The 19,950-nt window shown below is 36.1% G+C and overlaps 1 protein-coding gene across 1 annotated transcript; it reads left to right on the forward strand.

Annotated features, from left to right (window-relative positions):
- Nucleotides 1-9,942: 9,942 nt before the first annotated feature.
- MONOS_14473 (uncharacterized protein) lies at nucleotides 9,943-18,834 on the forward strand (the record flags this gene model as incomplete). The annotated part of the gene is made up of 1 exon (XM_067867277.1): nucleotides 9,943-18,834. One exon carries the CDS (start codon nucleotides 9,943-9,945, stop codon nucleotides 18,046-18,048), a length of 8,106 nt encoding a protein of 2,701 aa, XP_067722439.1. The 3' UTR covers nucleotides 18,049-18,834.
- Nucleotides 18,835-19,950: the final 1,116 nt, after the last annotated feature.

Here is a 19,950-nt window from a genome sequence, read left to right on the forward strand (position 1 = left end):
TAAATATAGAAAAATGTTGCTGTGGTTTCGGTGTTTCTTTTAAATAATCATTCATATTCTGAAGAATATTTTTTATCAAAATATTTTGTTTAATTTTATAATCAAATAAAAAGCAACAATAAACAATGGCACACATCAATTATTCCTGCATTTTGTATTGAAATGCTTGTTCTTTCACTTTCTTCAATATCGTTATGTGGAAATAAAAATTCTGTCTGCTTATGATCTATTCGAGATTCCGAATCGTTAAAACTTTCGGCAAGACCGCATTATATGGGAATGGCCTATTTTCTGTGAAAATAATATATGAGGAATGTTGATAATATATATCATGTTTTCATTCATCAGAGATGTGCGGAAGTTGACAAAAAAGTCAAAAACAAAAAATAAAATATTGAGGAAAAAATGGGTGAATGTATTTTATAAAAAAAAGAATTTCAAAAAAAAATAAATTAATCAACTTCCATGGGGTCAAATTATGATGCACTTGCACTGTCCCCTCCTCCAAGGTGATTTGATTCTTTTAATTCTGTCATTTGAGAAATGTCATTTTCATCTTACAAATCAGATTCTATCTCTAATTTTGTTGAGACATTTTCTTCTTTTTTTAATTCTACCAATTCGTTTTCTTTTTCAGTTAAGTCGAAGACGATTTCCTTTGTTAGTTCCTCAAATTGTATTTGTAAGTTTCTTTTAACCATCCACATAGAAATATTATCCACAAGATACTTTTCTCTGTATCCAGTTCTTGGAAAAAATTTCCGTAAATTCATCCACAGACCTTCGACAGTGTTTGTACATGCATGTGTAATTTTGTTTTTGAATTCTCGCTTGTGACAGACAGTATCATGAGCGTAACCATAATCCTTCAATCTAGCTTAAGCCTTCCATTCATCGCTCATAATCCGAGTTCCAGGAAGAATTTTGTCTCGGATTATTGGAACCAATGTCTCAGCCTTCCTATTTGGCACAATCATCACAAAGTTCTTTCCCGCACCTCCCTCTGGTTTCCTTTCCACAGCTCCAAATATCCAAATTTGTCTCTTCTTTTACCCTCGCCCAAAATTTCTGCACCTCCAAACCGCTTCGTCGATCTCCACAATTCTTCCCGGCCCTCCAATGACAGCTTGATTTTTGTTCCAAATAGATGTGCATCTGACTCGGATAACACTCGTCCAATAATGTTTTGTGTTTTCACTTATTCCAAGCAGTTCACCAATGTGTGCGGCTGATATACCAATGTAATAATATAAAACAATCATCAAAAACTTTCTCAGCGGTATTTTTGAATTTTCCAAAAATGTGTTTTTAAAAACTGACTGTTTTTTGCCACATTTTCCACATCTCCAATATTTGTAATATTTGCCTCCGGATGTGAATATCATTTTGCATTTATAATGTCTGCATTCAGGAGCTTCTCCTTCCAGCACATTTTCGAAATACCATTTCCAAGGACCCATTTCATCCGAAAATATATCATTGAGTTCATAAATAGGTGTTTTTGTGAACATTCTGTGTGATAAAGACATCTGATGAATGTTTTATCAATCCCATAAATACTTGAAAATGACCTTTTTTCAAAAAATAAAAATTATATTTTTTGACCACTTTCCGCACGTTTTTTGGAGATTATAATTGCATTATAATTAATTAGAAATCAAATAAAACAGAAATAAACTTATTCCAGACGTTCCCATATCTTCAGGTCTTGCCAAACTTTCTTCCATCCAAGATATTCACAAATTTAAATTTTGAATTTAAATTGCAAATAATTGTCAATGGGATTGATCAAAATATTTAATTTTTCGAAAATTTTGAAAACAAACTTTTTTTAATTCCTGTCAAAAGGACTTGAAAGTTATTGCAATTAAATAATAGTTATTGCACAACAATAAAACTTCAATAATTCCTCAAATTCGTTGGGAAAAAAAAGGCGAATTTCAACACACTTGAATCATATAATACCTTTTGCGTTCCATTGCAACCAATTTTGAAATTAATATCTGCACGCTAATGAAAATTAAAGTCAAAAAGCACACTTTAATGAAACTGTGAATAAAATCTGTTTTCAATATTATACGAGTTAGCATGTAATAATATACTTATATTAACATACAAAAGTGAACGAATTACATACTTTTAGGTTCTATTTTAACTAAAACAGCATATTCAAATTTTCCAGATATTAAAAATTTTATTGTGGGTTAGATCAAAGATACAGTCAAAACAGGATATAATCACATCAGTTTTTGCACAACTTTTTGTGACTATATCCGATTGTGATAATACACGATGTGACAAAACACAGAAAAAAATAAAAATTAATTTTTGAGATAATTTATTTTGGGTCGATTTTTTCTTTTTTGAAAATTCTTCATCAAAACGCATTTTTCACTTGCAATATTAATTTTTGTCATAAATACACATTATTTGTACTAATTTGAACACGTTTTTGAAAAATCAAAAAATTGAAAATTATGATCAAAAAATCGATTTTTCATTGAAAAAAGCACCCATAATAAAGAAAAATGTGATTATATATTTTCAGCCCTGTGATTATATGCGATGGAAAATGAATGAAAAATAGGCCAAAAATGTCGGTGCATTGAATAATGTGACAATATACGAATGTGATTATATTCGACGTGATTATATCCGGTTTAGACTGTATTTAATTATATTTTTTATTAAAGATTTAAATTTTTTTGATGAAAATTAACAAATAAAATAAGTCTATATAATAATGCAAACACTTTTTATGTGTAAAAATCACGTTTTCTTTTAAATTTGAATAATTTTTTAATGAAATTCATGTTTATATGGGTCATTTTTCAAAAGTCATTTTTTTGGCATTAGTCGATTAGATCGACACCCTCAAATAATCAAAATTTTGGATTTCTTTTTGATAGAAATAACAAACAAGTGATAATAAATGTGTTCAAAGGCATTTGAGTTTTGAAATTAGGGTTTGAAGTGGGAAAAGGAGTTAAATAAAAAACTGTTCAGGGAATGTATTCCTTATCTTTTTCATCAATATGATCGCTATCAGAAGATCTGTCAGATGATATTTCTTCTGTTGCTGTTAAAGAAGAATCATCATCTCCGTAAGATTCTATGGATTCTTCATCGCTAAATTCGATCGGAGTTCCCATTTTTTCATTTTCCACTTCTTTGCAAAAAACATGCCCTCCGCAAATTCAGAAAATTCCATTGATTTTCTTTTTGTAGATATTAATTCTGCAATTATATCGTCTATGTATCTATTTTGAATTCCACACGAAGGGAGTAATTTCCGAAATTCACTCCAAACAGCTTCAACAGTATTTGTTCACACACCTTTTTTAGTTTTATATCTGTATTTATGGCATACGGTGTGATGATCGAATCCCAATGATTTCAATGATGCATAAGCCTTCCATTCGTCGGAGTAGATTGTAGAACCTGGGGTAACGTTTGTCATTATTAAAGGTAATAATTGCTCTTTTTTTCTGTTCTTAACTCTTATGATGATGAAATTTCCTTGTCCTCCTCCAGTTTTTTTTTCGACCATGCCAAAAAGCCAAATTTGCTTTTTTCTTCTTCCACGGTGATATTTTCTTCGTCTGAGCAGCATTTCATCAATTTCGACGATCTGTCCATCTTTTCCTAGCTGTTCAAAATTTTGACACAAGTTTGTAAGTCGTACTTGTCGTGATAAATTCATGAAATATGAAACTGTGTCTTTATTGACATTAAGCATCAAACAAATATGCTTTTTTTTTAATCGAATGAATATGAAGAACAGCAAAAGTTATAATTTCGAAATTCCCAATCTGGAATTTTTCATATGCGTATTTGTGAACACTGTTTTTCTTGATTTGCAATTCGGACACCTAAAAATTCTATCTTGAACAGAATCCTTTGTGAAATACATTATTGATCCGCACTTCTCGCACTCCATCTTTTTGTCCGATAAAATTTGTTATCTAAACCAATCCCAGCAAATTTCTTCGTTATGAAACATTGAAAAATTAGATGAGATCTCCTTCTTTTCCTCCATTAAACAATTGTTTTAAATGATCATAATCCCTTTTATTAAAAATTTTTTCTGTTTATTTTTGATAATAAAAACAGAAATAGATCCAAGTTTTTCACGTTGTGACATTGTTCATATTAATAATAGTTTTCATTTGATGCAAAAATAATGTTGACTTATCGATTTTTTAGGGTGTCGATCTAATCGACTATTTCCATTTTTTTCAACAAGAAAAATTTTTTTCGAAAAATCGGTCCATGAAAAGTTTTTAAATAATTATTATCTATTAATTCGTTATAATTTGAGGGTTTAAAAACGCAAATTGCAAAAGGAATGCGTTTGAACCTCTGCCTAATTAAATACCAAAATAAAGCTCATTTATGAATAACAAACGATCAACAGCCATTGAGACGGAAAAGAAAGTTGATTAATAAATAATTATCAATAATATTTCCGCAACTGACACTTTGTGACAAATATGATCAAAGTTTGTCAAAAAATTTATAATTCATTAAATCATTGTATGTATTTTAAGCCTGTCTGACCTGACAAATTTTTTTTGGGTCAGTGACATGTTGACGGACGAGTCATTTTGACGTGTCATTTCCCATATTATTTTCGAAAACATTTCCCTTTCAATTAAAAAAAAAAGGAATGTTAAATGAAATACACACAATGATTTAATGAATTGAAAAATTTTTGACAAATTTTGATCATATTTGTCACAAAGTGTCAGTTGCGGAAATATAATTGATAATTATATATTAACCAACTTTCTTTTCCATCTCAATGGATGTTAATCGTTCATTATTCATAAATGAGCTTTATTTTGGTATTTTTTAATTATTTTTTATCTATTGTTTTAAAATTCATGTATTAAGAGCAATGAATTCAAAATAGATATTCATCAAAAGAGTTTTTAAACTATCTGAGGCAGAAGATCAATACGAATGTGAGAATACGAAGAAATGCTAAATGAAAAAGCTGTCAGCATTGTTAAAATCAGTCCTTCTCTAACTTCTTCTCAAGAAACACTCTGATGATAACTGAATAATTACGCAATAGGAAATGACAACAAGGATGATTCAGCTGATATAAAAAATTATATGATTATCTCTTGAACAAAAAAATAAACAAATCATGAGATTTTTTCCACAGAAGAAGGAAGATGAAGCCAAAGATTTTTTGAGGTTTTCTATATCAAAAAATAAGAGACAAGAAAATTCAAATCGTTTATTATGAAAACCAAAATTTTTATAGGACAGCTCAGTGAAGAAACAAATAAAAGTTCTTATCATAATTCAAAACTCATTCAATGACAACAATGCCGATTTGTTTCCTGGAGAATTTAACAATTTGACATGGTCATATCTTTTCGCAAGGTGAAGTGGAGACTGTTTTCGATAACATTTGTTATTCCATTATCACTGCACATTGCAGTGAATCCGTATGTGAATTTCTTTTTTCCGGGATTAAGCGAATGATATGTGATCACCGACATTCACTTTCTTTTTATTCATTCAATTTGTCACTTCTATCATGAATAACTTATTTTTTGCTCACTCTTTATGAAATCAAATAATCATCGTTTGTAATTTTTCACTCACTTCAAATGATTGAGTTATTTCTTTTTTCATTTCACTGTGATGAAAAAAAGAATTCCAAAATATTGAAAATAACTCCCATCTTTTTGTTCAATATAATAGGAAATTCAGGTGAAAATAGCTCAGATGATTGTATGAATTTGATAAAAATTCAAAATGTTCATTTATACATCAATTTTTTAAATTGGACTTGTTTTCTTTGGAAAGCAGGCTGATTGTTAATTTTCACTTGATGACGAATGAAGTGTCAAAGTCGGAAAACAAAATTGAGAGGCTTTTAATATCATAAAACGTTGTACATATGTGAAGCCGTTGAAGTTTGCCTTTGAAGGAGATTGCGGAGAAGGCACAACAGGATGCGGTGTTGAGGATGGAAGATGTGGTTCTACCGCCATCCGAGATTGCACTGACGGTTTAGAAGGAGCGTGAAGAGATAGAGGAAGAAAGGAAGATATGGATTGAAAGGAAGTTATCACATAGAGCGCAGGGTGTTTGTGGAAAGAATAAAAGAGAAATAGTTGAAGGAGGAAGTAGCCATGACATCTCTGGTTCTGGAGGCTCTTGGAGTGGGAGTGCTGAGGTTAATGAAGGAGGAAGCAGATGTGGCAAAAGTGTCTGGTTTGCTTCAAACCAAAGAAATTGATTTGGACAGAGCTTCGTGGATTAACCGAATTCAACAAGAGATTTCAGACGCATAAGACAGAGGGGATTAAGAAGAAGCAGATAAGTCTTAAAGGATATCTGCTGAAGAAATTACAGAAGGACAGAGATAATGTGAGAAGTGTTTGAAGATGAAGATGAATACTGGATGTTGATGAGGAGCAAGAGAGAGATTATGGAGAAATAGAGAGAGCTTTTGAAATGAGAAAAAAATGGAAGGAGGTCAAAGAAGTGTCCGGGGTAGATTGTGAAAAAGAAGAAAATAAAGAAGTATTCAAAAGAGAAGATTTGAAAAAAAGAGAAAAAGAGATGTTGAAGCAATCCAAATTGATAACGTTATTGAATCTTTGAATCAGACAAAAGTCAGTGCGAAATGTTAATGTTTTCTTTCAAAGCTTTTGTTCAACAGGTTTCGGGTGAACTTCAATTTTATTATCTAACTAAAATTCCAATTATTACAGATAGGGACGAATGAACGCTCGTTTTCCTTCAAAGATGATTTCTTCCAATTCTTTTCCAAGCAACCGCGGTTGCTGGAAACACTTCTCCAGCTTGCTTGCATCACATCCAGTTTTTATTTTGGATCCATTGTCTTGCCTGGAACGTCTTTTACATTCTTTGAACGATTGTCGCTTTTTTTTTTAGTGATTTTTAATGATATATGAACCTTTTCAGCCACATCTTTACCACTGATTGTGAGAAAGTTGCTGCTATGGCATCTCTCTTTCCTTGTTAGAAGTACTGTCCAGACTGACTCAGACACTCCATCATCGTATCGATGTTCGCAAGGAAGCTTAAAATATGCTCTTTTTTCATACGAGCATATTCAATGCGAAGAACAATATATTGAAGAATGCAATTGCAGTTGAGAAGAGGAGGAAGAAGGAGAGAAGGCACTTGGTGAAGAAAACACGAACCATTCGATGAGAACAAAATAAGTTAGCTTCTTTCCATTTGCAAAAAGAAAATCTTTATAATTATCTTCAGCCCAGTTTTTGAATTGAATCAGCACCTCCTTGTTTCTTTGCCAACAATCTTTGAATGAGTGAGCAAATGACTCTAATTCAGAAGTGTTTCTGACTGTCCTTCTCTTTTTCATAACGATGTGATGAAGCGAGAGCTAATTCATTAGTACAACATATCCTCGTTGCTGACAAGGTTCTGTTTCTGTTCCAGATGAATCTTCTTGGCATTTTGTTCTTCATTTTCCAAGGGAAACTTTTCTTTTTGTTCTTTAAAATTATTAAAATTATCATTTGCAGAAAAATCCGCAGTAGTTTCAACAAGATGAAAATCACTGGATTATGAAATAAAAATACATCTCTGCTTTTTCATTTGTTATTTCCAAGAATGCTGATTGTTGATGGGTGTTTTGAACTTATGCTGATTGTTTTCTTGTTTGCTCCACAAGGATTCATTCACTTTCATTTCGTTTTTGCAACATCTTAACAGTCTCCATTGATTTATAAAAATGTGCCCAGACTTCTCGAAGAAATTAACGATTTGTTTCACCCGAAAGAGCAATATCATAAAAAGAAAACTGGAGCTTCAACAAAAAAATTTTTCAAATGTTTCGGAAATTCAATTGATGAAAATTTTCAAACTTGAAATAATCAAAAATTCTCAAACTTTCAATGTTTTTTCAAACCGGAAAAATAAATGATAAAGTTTTTGATTGAAAAGAATCAAACATTTTCATATTTTCTTTCACTCACTGAAATCATTACTTAACAATAACTTATTTGTGCACAAGGATAGATATCAAAGAAAAATATTATCGTTCATTAAACATGAGAAACAATTCATTATACAAACAAATGATTCACCAAAATTTTTCTGCTTGTTAATATTTGCGTTATGTGCAACAAAGAAACAAAGATAAATGCATTTATTCAGATCACAGAAGGCTGTAACAACGCAAAAAAATTAAATTTTACAAAAAGAAAGGGGAACAGCAAATTAGAAATAGTCATTCAGCAAATGAAAACTACTAGATAACAGTAATGCTGATTTTGTAGTTTTCGGCGCTTGATTGTTTAGTCCTACCACTTGAATCGAAAAAATGCTGAAACTTCATTAATTCTAATAACTGACAAAATGTTTCAAAAATGAGTTAGCTACAACACTGAAATTCAAGAAAGCGTTGATCACAAACACTTTGAAATGTTCTTGAAGAACAGGAGAGAAGATAGAATAGATTGAAATTGTTAAAAATATTTCATAATGGTTCATTTTGATGAAAAAATAGATGACAGTCAAACTTCGACAAACAAACAAAAATACTTAAAACAAAGTCAGTTCTAAATAATCCTTTTTTATAATTACAATTTTTTTTTTTTTTTTTTTTTTTTTTTTTTTTAGTGACGGACGAGGCAAAAAATGATTTGTCAGGTCAGACAGCCTTAATGTATTTTATGAAACATTCCATTTTGTTTTTTTTAATTGAAAGGGAAATGTTTTTGAATTTAATATGGGAAATGATACGTCAAAATGACTCGTCCGTCAATTTGTCACTGACCCTAAAAAAAATTTGTCAGGTCAGACAGACTTAGTGGAAAATAGGTTACGGATGTTACAAACTTTTTCCTTCACGTTACTCAGGGTTTATATCAATACACATGTGGCTTTCCTTTCATGTGAACTGAAATGAAATGGTTTGTGCACACACCATCATAATTCGGGTTTATTAATCACTCTAATTAATATTATTCAAAAGTTGATTTTTATTTTTTTTTTAACTGAAAGTTTCAAAAAAATTGTAAGTCACTGTGAATGAATCAACTCAATTTTATAAAATATTTTCAATATAAGAGTCTATATAAGAAAATCAAAATTAGGTTTTTGGCAAACCATAATAAATTTGTTGACAATTGATAATTTTTCTGTTTGGTTATTGCATCTAGCATGAGTATTTTCGCATTGACTATTAATATTCTGATTTACAATTTACAATGCAATACTACAAGAGGAAATACAACTGCAGACAGCTTTTCTGATTTATCCCGTTTTCGTTACGAAACGGAATCTTCTTTTCAAGAAGCTGGGTTGCTTAAGAGTAAGACATCCGAAATGCCAACAAAAAATAATTTAATGCATCCAAAATTCGTAACAGAAAATGCTGTTATAGTAGGATCTAACGAGGATGAAGATTCATATACAAAAAACAACAATTACTCTGGAAAAATGAGTGAAAATCCTCAAATACAAATACTGAAAAGAACAGGAGCAGATATACGATTTAGTTATTTTGCAAATATATATAAGAACGAAAATGAAGAAAGCAAAATCAAAGGAGAGATGGAATTGAAGAATTCTTCTGTTCTGTGGAAGAAATTGGAATTTTCAAGTTTTTCAGAAAGCCAGCATTACATCATTGCAGATAAGTGGAGCGTTGCGATTGTTAAACAATGCGCAGTTGTTGAAAGAAACAATTATTCCCCATTTGATATTCAGGGGGGTTTCGGAATGTTCGAAAACATTTCGCTTCAATCATCAAATTCGTCTATTCGAATATTGTATCCTCTTTTTACGTTTAAACAATCTCCCAACAATTCACCAGATCTTGGAAGTGTTTGTGTGAGTTCTTCGCATTTCTCTTCGTTTTTTGTTTCATCTGCCCCATTTTTATCATCCTTTTTCTTTGAGAGGATTTCTTTAACTCAAATGAGCTTATTCAACATTTCTGTTTTCTCTCTATCAAAAAACTTCATCAATGCTAGTGAATCTACAAGTTCGACTTTGATGAGCTGCTGCTCATTTTCATCAGTTTGTGATGTGTATGATGGGGGCATTGTCCCCTCGCTCAACAGCCCCTCATCTTCATTGGCTGCCTCAAACACCTCATTTGCCAGGTGCTATCGCTCTCAGAATGTTGCAGTAAGCGGGAGTGAAGGGAATCCATCGAAGCCAGCGAGACAGCAGATAGCAGACAATGAGGCGAATTCATTCACTTGGTGTGTGTGGAATGGCACAAAAACCACTGGAACAAGTGGTTCTTATTCAGATGGAACTTCAAATGGTGGAGCAATTTACATGTATGGTTTGTCATCAGGAACACTTTCAGTGAAATTTTGTTCGTTCAATGATTGTTATGCTTATTGGAATGGAGGGGGAGTCATGTGTGCATATATCGAATCTGTTGAGATTGTGAACAACACGTTCAACTCATGCACCACGCAAGCTTGGGTTGGAGGAGGGATGTGTATTTATCCGATTTCATCGTGTGTTCGGATCAGCGGTTGTGAATTCCAGAAATGTTCTGCAAAATTTGATGGAGGAGGACTTCATCTTTATAATTTTCAGGTTTCAGGAACAGGATGCATTGGAACGGAAAGTGGCAAAGGAGAGAGTGCTTGCGTGTTTGAGTGTTTATTCACTTCATGTACACTTTCAAGCACTGGTGGCGGAGGGATGTATTGTTATGGCGTTTCGGCTGCATTCAAAATGAGGAGCATCCAATTTATTTCGTGCTCAGCATTAAGAGAAGGAGGAGGATTGGATTTTTATCCACACCAATCAACAGCTCCAAGCAACAACATTTATTGTTATTTCTTCTTCTTCCATGATTGCAGATGCATGGTTGCAAATAATCCAGGAGGACATGACGTTGAATATCTCGATACGTGCAATCTGTATTTGGATTCAGGAAATCCATTCCATGAATGTTACACCACCAACACAGATGACAAGAGAGTGTGCTACAGATATAATTATTCCAGTTCAGGATCTTGGGTATATCAGCTCACGGAAAAGAAGGATTGGCTTAAGAACAAAACGATTTATATTGGAGAGAATGGAAATGACTCGAATGAATTATGCGGAATGAATGAGACGATGCCTTGTAAAACGATTGGATATTGCGTGAATAAATGCTATAACTTAATAAGTTTCGGAATTTCAGTGCTGAATGGGAAGTATGTGAGCGAAGTTACGACGATCAGTGTTGGGGAAAAGAAGATTTCAGTTGTTGGGAGAGGGAAGACGGTGAGTGTGATTGGGACAAGTGCGCTTTCTACCTCTTCTCCAACTCTGTTTAGCATATCGACTGGTCAACTGGAGGTGGGGCATGTGGGGATCGACCGCAACGCAGCAAGAAGCTCATCGCCGAGTGTGTTTGTGGTGTCAGTGGAGAGCGGAACACTTTCGCTGGAGGATGTGGTGATCGACTCTTCTACATCAGGAGGGAGTGGAATCTCGTCATCTGTATTTGAAGTGACGCTGAGTCAGCTGAAGATGATTGATGTGGAGATAGAAAATATGAAAATATCACAGCCTCTTTTCGCAGATCCGTCATCGGCAGGATCATCATCAGATGAGAGTCTGCTGGGAAATGTGACAATTCGGAATGTGAATCGGACAGGAGGAGATGGAGTGGTGATGGCAAAAAGCGTGAAGGGAGGAGAAACATTTGTGGTGTGTAATACAACAATAGAAGGATGTTTTTGCGAAAGTGGAAATGGCGGAGGGATAAAGGTTGAGTTGGCTTCTTCAACAAGCAAAGCTTTCATTGGAACATCAACATCGCACAGCGGAGGAACAACAATATTCAACAAAACAAAGTGCAGCGGATATGGAGGAGGGGTGATGCTGTATCTGGCAGATAGCTCATTTGATTTTACAATATCATCAGTGAGTTTTGTTGGTTGCAGTGCAACACTGGGAGGGAAAGATGTGTTTGTGAATGGGAGCAGGCTGGTGAGTGGGACAATAACGGCCACAAAGCTGAATTTCTCACGAAATGTATCTATTTATGATGAGCTGATGGGATATGACCGGAATGAGGGAGGGATGGGAATATTCCCATTGAATGTGTTTTTGGAGGCATTTTCAGGAGCAGCACATGTGGGGAAGGGGGTGAATGGGTATGGAGGATATGACTCGTGGTTTTGTGGGTTTGGGTATTTTCCATGCAAAACAATCGCAAAGGCAGCAGAGAACAGATTCAGTTTGTCAAAGAAGAACATTGTGTTGGATTCAGGGTTTGGGCTTGGAGAAGTTGTGTCGATGGCAGGGTCATATGAATGGGAGGTGTATTGCACAATCAACAAGACGAATGTAAATGTGAGAGTGCCGAGTGGAATGACATCTTCGTATTTGATAAATGTTCAGAGTTCATGTTCCATGAAGAACATTGCGTTCCAAATTCCATTTCTGTTGTCAAGTGCAACGTCGCTCATTTGTTTGACAAGCTCATCACTCACACTCACAGACTGCTCAGTTGCTCATTCATCAGAGAGCACATCGAATGTGTCCTTTGGATACAGTTTTGTGAATGCGCAGATCGGGAATCTGAAAATGGATCGATTTGTGATTGGTGGAGCACTTGTGTTCGGAGCTCATTCAGCGATTGAATTTTCTGAAGGAATGACGAGTGTGATATGTTCAGGGTGCAATATCAATGCAGTCAAAAGGAATGAGGGAGATGGAGGATGGATAAAAGGAACAGTTGGAACGAGTGGAACATTGACTTTTGATGGATGCAATGTGAATGGGTGCAGTTGTGCTGGTGGAAAGGGAGGAGGAATATATGTTGGATTGAAGGGAAGTGGAAAAGTGGTTGTGAATGGGACGAGTGTGATTGATGGGAATAATGCAGAGAATAATGGAGAGAGAGGAGGGAGAGGAGGAGGGATGTTTGTGTTGATGGAGAGCGAGGGATGTGGATTGATAATTGGGCAGAATGTTGAATTTTCGAAAGTGAATGGGAACGTGGCAACATATGGGAAGGATGTGTTTGTTGATTGTGGGATTGGTGTGTTTTTGGAGTCAAAAGTGAATACCAGTTCATTTGCCTTTTTTGACGAAAGTGAAATTCCATCAGATGTGTTGAGGCTGAGTGGGAGTGAAAATGGGAATGAAAATGGAGTGATTCCACTGTTTGTGAATTTGTGCTCAATGGGGACAAAAGTAATTGTTGATGTGAGCGGAGGAAATGGGAAGGACCACAACCATTGTGGATTTGAGAAATTTGGCTGTTTGACAGTTGATTATTGTGCGAACTCAAGAATGAGCAGCACTGTGAACGAAATAGAAATTGTCTCATCTTCATCAATAACGAAGGAAATAACAGGACCATCATATGATGTGAGTATTTCAGGCAGAATAGAATCATCATCATCATCCGATGGAGAGAGGATGGGAGTGAATGTGAGTGATGGAGGATCAGCCACACAAGATTGGCTTGTTGGATGTTCGAGTTCACTGACAATGAGGAGACTTTCATTTGTTGTGAAAGGTCAGTTGAATTCGAGGAGAAGTGCATTTATTCACTCAACATCAACACTCAGTGTGACGAACTGCTCGATCTCATTTGAGAGTGGGGCATTGACTGATGGAAAGATAGGATACAGCATCATTGACATGGCAGGAGGGAATCTGGTTGTTGATGGATTTGTGATGGAAAGTGGAGTGACACTGACAGTGAATGGGAAATCGCCCATAACGATGACAAGTGGAGCGCAATTGGAGATATCAAACAGCAGAATGAGTGGAGTGGAGGTGAATGTGGCAGGTGGAAATGGAGGAGGGGGATGTTTGAATGTTGGGATGGGCGTTAATGCGAATGTGAATATTGAAGAATCTAATTTGTCATCTACGTGCTCAGGTGGAAGTGGAATGAAAGGGGGAGGGATGATGATTTCAGCTGAGGACGGAGGAAGTTTGGAGATTAAAAGCGGAACGTTCACAGGATGCCAGGTACCAACAGAGGGCAACTTACAGAAAGGAAGAGGAATGGGAGGAGGGATGTTTGTTCGATTGGCAGACACAATGGGAGCATTTGTTCTTGAAGGAGTGACATTTGAGAGATGCAATGCTTGGAAAGGGAAGAAAGTGTTTATATCAGGAAATGACCTGAGCGAGGTTATGTCAAACGAACAACTGAAATGGGGGTTGAGCGCAATTGATAAGAATTCATTGGACGAGCTGTGTGGGTGGGAGAGGAAGACGACAGGAGAGGGATATGTGATTCCATTGGTTGTGTATTTGTGGACGATCTGGAGCAAGGATGGGTTTGTTTCGAAGGAGAAAGGAGGAGACTTCAGCGGGTGTGGATTTTCTGAAGCACCATGCTCATCGATTGATCACTTGATATCATTGAGATATTCAACGCTTGGAGAAGGGGAAACACACATCAGCATTGGAGATTCAGGGTTGCTGAGCCATTCCATATCATTCTCGTCTTCGTTGCCAACTTTGCCAGATTCAGAAGCACCAGCAGTTGTGATAAAAGGAACAAAGAAAGGGTCAAGCGTGACAATTACTGATGAAGATGGGAATGCTGTGAGCAGTGGTGCAATGATATCCTCGAATGTGAGTCTGTCATTTGTCAATGTCTCATTCACCAAACCCAGCGTAACCACCAATCATGCAGTATTCATTGAATCGTCGGGAACAAATACAGTCTTGTCGATTTCTGATTGTTCATTTGGGTCATCGAGTTGGACGGTTGAAAGTTTTGCATATTGCGTGATAAAAGTGAACGGAGGGAGCGCAGCAATTCAGAGCAGCACGTTGAATAAGATCAACGAATTGAAAGGGTTCATTGCATTCAACCCAAGTGCGAGCCAGGTGACTATCCAGAATGTGAACATTTCATCAGCCACTTTGACAGCAAACAGTCTGATTTCGATGATAGAAGAGGAAAGCCAGATGAATGGAAATGAAAACACTCATTTGAATGGCAACGAGCCTGTTTTGAGGGTTGTTGGATGTTCATTTGTCAACATCACGAATGAAGAGATTGGAGCGAGTGTTATTGGAGTGGGATCGTTTGATAATGCTATGGAATGCACGATCGAAGACTGCACAATGTCCACGTGCAGGAGCGATTTGAGCACTGAAGGAGGAGGAATGAAAGTGGTGCTGAAGGGTGAAGAATCGGTTTTGAAGGTGAATGGGAGCACGTTTTCGATGTGCAAATGCTCGACTGTATCGGGGCGTGGTGGAGGGCTGTTTATTGATGGAGCCGATCCAAATGTTAACTGTGCTGATGAGACTCAAATACCACTCCTAAGGATCAAGATTGTCAACATCAAGTTTTTGCTGAATGAGGCATTTGTGGGGAATGATATATTCATCAAATGTTTCTCGATTGAGCACCAAATTAACGAAACGCTGTTTAACTTGAACAACCAGGAATCATTGGGCACAAACAACTCCGTCTGTGGGAGGGATATTGAAAGTGAAGGAGATATTGATCTGATTCCGCTGATCACATATTATTATGGACTTCAAGTGTTTGTGAATGGAACAGGGAGTGATGGCAGGCGATGTGGAGCTCAGAGCAATCCATGCAAGAGCATAAACTGTGGGGTTGATCACATTCAGGAAGGAGTGATGAATGCGATTCTGATTGATGGAGAAGGAGTGGTTTCTGGAGAATGTGAAATTAGAGACCTGGTTGTGAGTTCATTCAAAAAGACTCAAGCGATTATAAGATTGAATTCCAAGATTGAGAAATCATTTGAGAAGGATTGTGTGATGGAATTAATAAACGAAAGTTCTGTGGAGAGGTGCTCATTCCAATTTGAAGATGGATTTGAATCAACTCACAGTTATCTTATGAAAGTGAAGAATGGATCAACAGAGATCCATAAATGTGAATTCTACTCTTCAGCAACAGCTGTTGGGATGAGGCTGAACAGTTCGGTTGTGAGCGTGGAAAGCGGAGAGCTGAAGATCTCAGAAACAACATTCAGAGATATTAATTCAAAAGTATCAGTTCTTTCATTATGTGAAGAATCGGATGTGACAATTGATGAAACAAGAATATCGAATATCGAATGTGAGGGAGATATTGTGAATGTTGGAGGGAAGGCGAAAGTGGAGATGAAAGAGATGGGAGTTGAGAATGTGACTCTCGTATTAGAAAGATGTGTGATTGCAATGGATGATACCGATCAAGAGGTGAGCGTGCTAAACTGCTCGTTTGGAAAATGCGCGAATTCGGTGGACAAGGGAAGCATGATGCAGATAAGACGATCCAAGGAAGTGAAGGTTGAGGCATGCTTATTTGATGGAGAAAAAGAGGAGAAAGAAGCAGAGGCAGTGAACGAAGGAAACAAGGGGAAAGAAGGGTTATGCAAATGGAATGGGTCATTGGTTGATATTGAAGACAGCAATGTGGAGATGAAGGAGACAACGGTTATGAAGAGCAAAAATGGAGGGCTGTGGATGAGCGGAGGAAGCGTGAAGATTGAAAACAGCAAGTTTGAGAACAACAGTCCATCTGTTGAGGGATATCCGTCAGCGCGAAGGAATGTGATCTGCACAGGGAACGGGGAGTTGAATATTGTGAGTATGAAAGGGGGAGATGGAATCGAGAAAAACACATCTCTGTGGATATTGGACGAAGGATGCCAATTGGGAGGGATAGCTTCAGAAAGAGGATCATCGTATTTCATTCCATTTCTGGAAGAGGTGAAGAATACGACGCTGCCAACAGGGGAAATGGAACTGATCATCCTGGGGAAGCTGTTTCTTCCATGCAATTTATCACTGAAGATTTGCCTGAAAAATGGGAATGAAGAGGAGATTGTGAGAAAGGAAATTTATGGAGAAGGATATATTTCGGAGAACGAAGTGCATTCTGTTGTCTCATCGGAGCCGCTGGAAGCGATGAGACAGAAAACAGAAGTGAGTGTGTGCATTTTGTTTGGGGATGCAGGATCTCCATTATCAACAGATTCATTCATTCTGAAGAACAAAAGTGAGACTGAACCAAAAGGAGATGAAATACCCTCAAAAGGAGAGAAAAAAATTGAATGGAGTTTGATTGCCTTTATTGGGTGCATTGTTATTATTGTGATTCTGTTATTTGTGATTATTGTGGTTGTTGTGCAACTGAGAAAGAAGCAGAAAGGAGGAAGAATGAGAGTTGAAGATGGAGATATTGAAGAGTCAAAGATAATGGGGAGAGGGGAATGGAGAAAAGAAGATGTTGCAGAAAAAGTTGAGGAAGAAGAGATGGAAATGCAAACATTATTGGAAAGAGAAACGGGAAATGAGATGGGAGTTTCAACAAAGAAAGGCGAGGAGCTGGAGGAGTGTGAGAACAAAGAAATGGTTGAAAATTCATTTGATTGCAAGGGAGTGATCGAGGTGGTGCCAGTGAATTATATTGAAATACAAACAGTTGCCTCGCTTCTTGGTGGTGGAGAGGATGGAAACATGGAGAATGGTGCTTGTATTGGTGGAAAGGAAGATGAGAATGTGCTAAAAAGTGATAGAAAAGCGAAAAGGGGGAAGAGAAGGAAGGGGAAGAAATGGAAGAAAGTGGAAGAGGTTGATGAAATTGGGGATGAAAGGGGAGGATGTGAAATTGGATCGGAGGAGTTGGGTGGGGTAGCTGCAGATGATGGAAGAAGTAGAAAGCCGACAGAATATTATATTGGAATCTGTTCAGCACCAAACAGCCATTTTTCGATGATTGGAGACGATTCAGAAGAGCAGGGGATGAAGAGGACGATGGAAGAAGAAAGAGAAGAGGAGGAAAATGCCAAAAAAGAAATTGGAGGAGCTTTAGAAAAAAGAAGGAGGGTTTCTAAAGAAACCGAGGGAGAAGAAATGATGAAAGAGTGTGAAGGGTATGAAGGGGAAGTGAAACTGACAGATATTGATGGATGTTTGAATGGTGAGGAAAGTTTGAAAGGTGAAAGAGAAAGAGAAAGGGAAGGTGAAGAGAAGCAAAAGAGGAGGAAGAAAAAGAAAAAGATAAATCAAAAAAGAAAAGATAAATCAGAAATTGTTCGGGATATTGCTGAAATGTGATTGTTTGATGATGCACAAAAGGCTGTTGAGCAGGACAGATAATATGGTTGTGATTGCTTCAGAAAACGAAGGAAGGTGAGAGGAAGGGGAGAATTATGCACAGAAATCAGAAAGAATAAAAATGTGAAAGAACTTTCAATGTGCTTGATTTGAATGGAAGAAGCAATGATGGAACTGCATTGCTTTTTGAAAATAAGTTCATTTGTGAAATAAAAGACCCTCCCAATTGAACGTTTTGATGAATGTTCTGAAAGAGAAGAGTTGGGAACACTTTACCACTTTAATAACTTGCCTATTGTTACCGTTGAAATTGTACCATGTCCTTTCACAAAATTTTTTTTATATTCATTTTTTTATTCAATTCAATTATTTTATTTTTTGTATTTCTCTCAAATTGCTGTATTTTCATCTTTTTCCAACCGGAAGAATAGAATGAAGCATTTCACTTTATTCGTTTTTTTTCAGAAAAGTTTTATCCATCTGTAATGTTTTTGTTCAATTTTCTTCTTGACTTTGACTTTTTTGACAATCTCAACTTTTTTCTTTTCTTTTTTGAATATTACTGTCACCTCATCACAACTTATTTGATTGCTTTTCTTCTTTGCTATATCGTTGGGCTGCATGACTCAATGATACATTTGAAGTATTTTCAGTCATTGCTTGTCACATCACGAATTTTTATATCGCTTTTTATTGTAAGCAAACACTCAACTCAAGAGCTTGATTTTGGTTTTTCAATCAGTTTTTGAGGCAAAAGGGTGATGAAGAAGAGCATGTGTTGGATAAGATGAAAAATCTTTGTTTGTTTAATCTTTCCTTCAAAAGAGAGACAATGGAGATGGCTGTTCGTTTGAACCATGAAGAACAATCATCATCATCATCTGGCAAAAAAGGGTTCAACAAAAAAAAGAGAATACATCATACTTGGACATTCCTGATTGTCACATCAAGAGCCAATTCTGGAACTTCTTTCTTGTTCATCGATTTGCATTTAACCAAATGCCGTTTTTGTTGAACTGTCAGTTCTTGTGATATTCCTAAACATGCACCTGAAAATATGACTTTGTTGCAGGATATTTGTCAAATGAACAATCTTTTGCTTTTTGCTGTTATTTTTTTAAAAATGATTGCAAATTAATGCATTTTTTTTTTTTATTCGAATTTTTTTGTTTGATAATGCTACACAAAGAAAAAGAATGAAGAGAAATTGCAAATGCAATAAAAGCCATAGCAATAACATAATTCATAAAGAGACACTTCATCAACTTGCTTTTTCACCCCTCTCAATACTGCAAATAACACTTTGTAAATCCGACTTTATTCTTCCTCTTCTTCCTCCTTTCTTCTCTTCAACTTCTTCCTTTTTAAACCTAAATATCTCTATTTGTGGATGTGAATGAGTCATTGAAGCAATCACTATCTAAGTCAGCTGAGCCACTTGTTTTTTTCTTTAAATCTTTCTCTTCTCTTCTCTTTCTCTTTCTCTCTTTGTCCAATAAACCCAGCTGTTCATGCTTTCCATTGCAAAGCTGCGCTCAGCCTCACAGGCACCTTCATTGTGTGCCACATGACGGCCAACCACTCCTTCACGCTCAGCTGAGTCCATCACATCTGTCAGAATGTGCTTGCTCAGGGCGAGTGATCAAACAGCAGCAGGCATTTCTGGGCAGGAAAGAATGGCAGGCTGAGTGAGTGGAAGAGTGCAAAGGAAAGGAAAGAGAAGGAAAATAAGAAAAAAAAAAGAAAGAGAGAGAGAGAAAGAGAAAGAGAAAGAGAAAGAGAAAGAGAAAGAGAAAGAAAGAAAGAAAGAAGAAACTCAAACTTCTCAGAAATATGTTCACAGTCCAATCTCATCAGCATCGCCTGTCTCTTTGTCATAGTCTTGTCTCATGACACCTTCAC

The sequence above is a fragment of the Monocercomonoides exilis genome, assembly GCF_001643675.1.
Source record: "Monocercomonoides exilis strain PA203 chromosome Unknown scaffold41-876177, whole genome shotgun sequence".
Classification (NCBI taxonomy): Eukaryota; Preaxostyla; order Oxymonadida; family Polymastigidae; genus Monocercomonoides; species Monocercomonoides exilis.